Source organism: Ipomoea nil, unplaced genomic scaffold (assembly GCF_001879475.1).
Source record: "Ipomoea nil cultivar Tokyo-kokei standard unplaced genomic scaffold, Asagao_1.1 scaffold0761, whole genome shotgun sequence".
NCBI lineage: Eukaryota > Viridiplantae > Streptophyta > Magnoliopsida > Solanales > Convolvulaceae > Ipomoea > Ipomoea nil.
The window spans coordinates 689,118-694,307 of NW_017617189.1; the positions used below are offsets into that span (position 1 = coordinate 689,118).

Sequence of the window (5,190 nt, forward strand, 5' to 3'; positions counted from 1 at the left end):
GTCAAACAAATTAGTGATGCAAATCATGTCAATCAATTTTATTGACACGATTTGAGTTAGTCACGATTCAAATAAATTTTTTTTATCAAATACATTTAACGTTTGCCAAAAAAATTGTCAAACACATTTCGACTAGTATGTTTGGAGTATAAGTTTTAAAAAAAAAAATTAAAAAAAAAAACTACTTCAAAATGATAAAAAAAAAAAAAAAAAAAAAAAAAAAAAAAAAATCTTTTGATAAAAACTGTCAAGGGTCAACACCAAATAGGCAAAAACAGATACTCGTTTTCTAGAGTTTAAAATTTTTATTTTCTTCCTATTTTAGTCAAAAAAAAATTAAAAATTTTATCATACTGCTTTGTATTATAGAAAATGTAGAGTAACGGATCACAAAAAACAACTTAATTTGGGTCGGCAACAAGAACAGAATTAAATGTCCCTCATGAGTCATGAGAAACACAGAACAAAAGACACAACAAAAAATTGAACTTTAAATTGAGAGAGAGAGAGAGAGAGGGAATGGAATTGGAAAACGGTGTTCAGAGATGGGTAGTTGACATCTCGGAGTGGGACCCAACACCCCATGGCTTTTCCTTTGCCATGTCCTTTCTTCCCAACCATCAACATTCCTCCATCACTAGGTCTCCTGCAACTTTCTCTATTTCATTGTTTTATGCTAAATTTATATGCTTTTTTGCTAATAACCACTCATATATAACAAGTATATGCAGAAATAAAGAGTAGGCTGATATGCATAGATATATGGTGTTTTGATTGCCTTTCTTGATTTTTTTAGTTAGCATATAGATTATGATTACAAGTTTAGGGTATGTTGTTTATGTTGGAATTCTTTGAATTTGAGGTGAGCAGTATTGGCTATTATGTCTGCCACTCTGCCTCATTGATTGCCTGCTGCTTACTATGAGGCTGACATAAATAACCCCTTTCATACTCCATAGTAAGGTTTCTTTGTGGGGGCAACCCGATGCAAGTTAGTTGGACAATTGACTTGATAGTCATAATGTTTTAGGTTCTGAGGTGGATTTGTCTATTGGTTTTCTTTGTTTAAGTCGATCAGCTATGAGCGTCCTAGGTTGGTGTACCTCAGTCTTTTATTGGCTAGTCGGCTAGGGTCATAGGGTGGGCTTTACCCAGAGCCCACCTTTGGGTAGCGGCTACGGGTTTCCCATAAATCAAAGTAAGGTTTCTTTGGGTGGGAAACCCGATCCAAGTTAGTTGGACGATTGACTTGATAGTCATAATGTTTCAAGTTTGAGTCCCCGTGAATTTGTCTATTGACTTTCTTTGTTTAAGTCGATCAGCTATGAGCGTCCTAGGTTGGTGTACCTCAGTCTTTTGTCAGCTAGTCGGCTAGGGTCATAGGGCAGGCTTTACCCAGAGCCCACCTTCGGGTAGCAGCTACGGGTTTCCCATAAATCAAAGTAAGGTTTCTTTGGGTTGGAAACCCGATCCAAGTTAGTTGGACAATTGACTTGATAGTCATAATGTTTCAAGTTTCAGTCCCCGAGAATTTGTCTATTGGCTTTCTTTGTTTAAGTCGATCAGCTATGAGCGTCCTAGGTTGGTTTACCTCAGTCTTTTGTCGGTTAGGGTCTAGGGCAGGCTTTACCCAGAGCCCACCTTCGGGTAGTGCTACAAGTTTCCCATAAATCAAAGTAAGGTTTCTTTGTGTATTTGGGTTTGTCTAATTCTTGATTTTGATCAAATTATTATGAGTTACTGCACAATCTACTTTTTACATGTTTAGCGAATATTATAGGCTATGGATATACTTTTTAGCTTGATTAAGCAAATGATCTATAAAGAAGTTGGACCAGAGTATAGTTATCAGATTGTTGATTGATTATAATAATGGGCAGAGGATATCTGATTGTTGATGTGCAATAGAGTGAATCAGCAACTCAATTTTGATATGGATGCTGCTTAAATTTTACATAGATGCCTAAGATATCAATCAAATCTCTTCAAATGGATTTAAATTGTGGACTTAACTAATGCTTTATATTATTAGATTTGTCAAAATTGAAGATAGGAAACGAGCTCTGGTGAGCAGATTGTTGCAGTATGCTTTGGTACATCAAGTATTGGGAATCCCGTACAATGAGATATGTATTAGGCGCACTGTTGAGGGGAAACCGTATCTGGTATGGCTAGATTGTGCTCAGTTGTGCTAAGGCCATTTTAGTCACAATGACTTCCATTATGCTCTTTAATTTTTAACTCTTGCTTGGTATGCAAATGCTCATTATCCTACACTTATTGTTTTTCCTCCCTATTTCTATGGTCTGCCTTCTCAATTGACCTTAGATCGATATTACACGAACTATTATTTTGATTTTAATTGTGGCTTAGCTCTTAACTTTTTGCAACGCAGAGCTATCTTGACGAATCTAATAGTATTGCTTTTGCATCAATCTTTTGTAGGTATATGGCAGTACGGTCTTGGATTTTCCGAACTTTAACTTCAATGCTTCTCATCAAGGTGATTATGTGGCAATAGCTTCTGAACCAATATGCCTCGTTGGGCTGGATATTGTTGATCATTACATCCCCGAGAAAGAATCAGTTAGAGAATTCATTCAAAGCTTCTCATCGTACTTCTCGAGATTTGAATGGAACGCAATTTTAAATGCAGGCTCTGACGATCAAATGTTAGGAGAGTTTTATAGGTATGATGCTCTTAAAATCCACAAACTTTTAGGCTTACTCATACCCAAACTAATCAAGTTTTGTGAGTTCAAATATTAGTTGTAAATACGGGGTATGATCACTCAAAATGCGGTTTTAATTGATAACTCTCTTAGAATAATTTTGAATGAGGTTACAAGAAGTTGAAGAATCGTGTGTTTTGTTGCCCACAGTTGAGAGAGGTCCATCTGACATTGAACTTCACACTGCAGATACTGGAGTTTGAAGGAAGCGTTCGTAAAAGCCATGGGTGAAGGTGTAGGGCACAGATTGGACAACGTCGAATTTCACCACACTAGTTGGGAGAACATACTTGTGAGAGTCGATGGTAAAGAACTGAAAGACTGGAGATTTTGGCTATTTGAACTGCGGAAGAATCACTCGGTTAGTCCATATCGTGTTTTCCTTAATATCTCTTGAAAATCTCGTTTTCCTCGCTAACATTAAGATTAGGAAAACATAATATGTGCATACTGTTAAGAGTCCCACATTGAAAATATAAGAGAGAACATATGGGTTTATAAGGTCATGGGTTAACACATACTAGCACTTTAGTGCAGGCTTCGATTGCGAGGGGTCATCCAATGTCTGCTACTGCAACTTACAAGAAAACACTGAACCGGACTGTTTTTGACGAGAAAGAATACAACCGCGGTCTTCATCTTCCAAACGCTGGATTTTTGTTGCGAAAGGTAGACGAGCTTTTTCCCTACCCCTGTGGGGTAGTTAGAATGCCTGTTGGGTTATTGCAGAGATTTGATGCTTCAAAGAATGAAGAAGAACTAAAAGGCAGCCATTGATATGGTTTGGCACTTGAAAGATCAAATGATGTCCATTCACCACAAGGTAGCTATGGTTTAACATCAAATTTTGTATCAAGTTGTTTTCAGTTCAATGATGTAATTGTATTTTTGCTATATGAAGAGGCTTATTTAACCCTTATATGGCAAAAAGAATAATCTTACCTGCTACCTAACTCTAATACCACTTTCAGAATAAACGTTTACCATTATGTCAAAAACTATAGAGCAACTTTATTTTCTTATACTGTCACAACATTTTTGAGAGGCTGGGTGTTGGACACGACTTTCACCCTAGCCACCAATTACTAGACTTAGCCCTTTACCGGCCTCTGTACACCACTAAGCAATTAGTAACAATTTTACAACTCAAGTACATATCCCAGATTTTGATAGAAGAATATCAGATTTGTTACATAGTTAAACAATCAACCAAAACGATAACATTGATTATCATCATTAGCATTAAAGAAATCTAAATGTGTAGTTTTTTGACAATGGGAAAATCACACGTAAACTAATTGAAAAACAATTCTTACATTTCAACCTAACAAATAATTGACGGACCAAAATTGTACTTTGCCCTTAAATTAACAATGATAAACAAATCACATTGTCTAACAAAAAAAACTTATAAATCCCAAAACACTTGAGAATAGCACAACATTGATAACCAATGACAACGAGAACAGGGCGAGACGTCTAATTCAAGTCTTTGACCATTAATCCAACAATGTTAATAAGAAGCTAGCCATTGTTTATATATATCCAACCAGTGTATTACAAAGCCATTTCAGAAGTCCCTGCCTGCATCCAGGATATCAACACACATGAGCTCTGAATTGCTTTATGCCTTGTTAGCAATGTTGTTATCAAGCCCTTCATAAAGACCCTCTCCAGAGGTTGCACAGGTGCTCTGGATGTACCAATGGCGCTGCCTGAGAGAGTGGAGACCAAGCTTATCAGTTATCTCACCAGCATTCATTGCATTCGGAAGATCTTGTTTGTTAGCAAATACAAGTAGCACAGCATCACGAAGTTCATCCTCATTCAACATCATATGCAACTCGTCCCTTCTGTCTCTGTCATTGCTATCAACGACAAGGATAAGTCCCTGAGTGTTCTGGAAATAGTGCCTCCACAATGGGCGGATCTTGTCCTGGCCACCGACATCCCAAACTGTGAAGCTCATGTTCTTGTCCAGCTTGATCTTGTACAAAATAGTGGTCTTACCAGCTGCATCAAGACCAACCATTAGAATACGCATCTCCTTCTTGGCAAAAAGCCGGCTGAAGAGCTTGGTGAAGGTGAGCCCCATTTCTCCTTGCTGATGAACCCTGAGAAAACTTTTTGGAAGAGGGATCTGATGAGAGAGAGAGCAAGAGAGATCTAAATGTGAAAAGTAAAAGAAGTGAATCACAAAATGTCAAAAGAACACAATATGAAGCTCAAAGTACACATCTTTCATAGCTTAGTACCATTTCCATTTCTAGTAAAGATAAATATATCATAAAGATATTGATATAGAATACTTTAGTATACTTTAATTGTACTAATGTATATACAAAGAGAATGAAGTTACAAAGTTATTGACAATAAGTTCATGGTATGCAAATGAGGAACTAAAAATAGAAAACATAGAGATTAAAGATTAGAATTAAATATGAAATTGACACAATAG

General features: G+C 36.7%; 2 protein-coding genes across 3 annotated transcripts; one reads left to right on the plus strand and one right to left on the minus strand.

The window, feature by feature from the left end:
• Nucleotides 1–366: 366 nt before the first annotated feature.
• On the plus strand, nucleotides 367–3,723 carry LOC109176884 (L-aminoadipate-semialdehyde dehydrogenase-phosphopantetheinyl transferase-like). Of its 2 annotated transcripts, none has more exons than XM_019326283.1 (5): nucleotides 367–641; nucleotides 2,033–2,165; nucleotides 2,446–2,690; nucleotides 2,922–3,093; nucleotides 3,270–3,723. In XM_019326283.1, the coding sequence occupies exons 1-5, from the start codon at nucleotides 520–522 to the stop codon at nucleotides 3,507–3,509; spliced, it is 912 nt and encodes a 303-aa protein (XP_019181828.1). In that variant the 5' UTR covers nucleotides 367–519; the 3' UTR covers nucleotides 3,510–3,723. The 2 variants fall into 2 exon arrangements, with proteins under 2 accessions (XP_019181828.1, XP_019181829.1); XM_019326284.1 differs by having other exon boundaries at nucleotides 3,265–3,417.
• Nucleotides 3,724–4,027: 304 nt separating this feature from the next.
• Nucleotides 4,028–4,903, minus strand: LOC109176885 (ADP-ribosylation factor 2-like). The gene has a single exon (XM_019326285.1). The coding sequence runs from the start codon at nucleotides 4,825–4,827 to the stop codon at nucleotides 4,357–4,359; it is 471 nt and encodes a 156-aa protein (XP_019181830.1). The 5' UTR covers nucleotides 4,828–4,903; the 3' UTR covers nucleotides 4,028–4,356.
• Between the last annotated feature and the right edge of the window lie 287 nt (nucleotides 4,904–5,190).

Excerpts from the sequence above, each read along its gene's own strand:
- LOC109176884 (XM_019326283.1), top strand. The coding sequence starts at position 520 with ATGGAATTGGAAAACGGTGTTCAGAGATGGGTAGTTGACATCTCGGAG. Across the intron at positions 2,166-2,445 it reads TTGAGGGGAAACCGTATCTG|GTATATGGCAGTACGGTCTT; the intron begins GTATGGCTAGAT and ends AATCTTTTGTAG. Across the intron at positions 3,094-3,269 it reads AACTGCGGAAGAATCACTCG|GCTTCGATTGCGAGGGGTCA; the intron begins GTTAGTCCATAT and ends ACTTTAGTGCAG.
- LOC109176885 (XM_019326285.1), bottom strand. The coding sequence starts at position 4,827 with ATGGGGCTCACCTTCACCAAGCTCTTCAGCCGGCTTTTTGCCAAGAAG.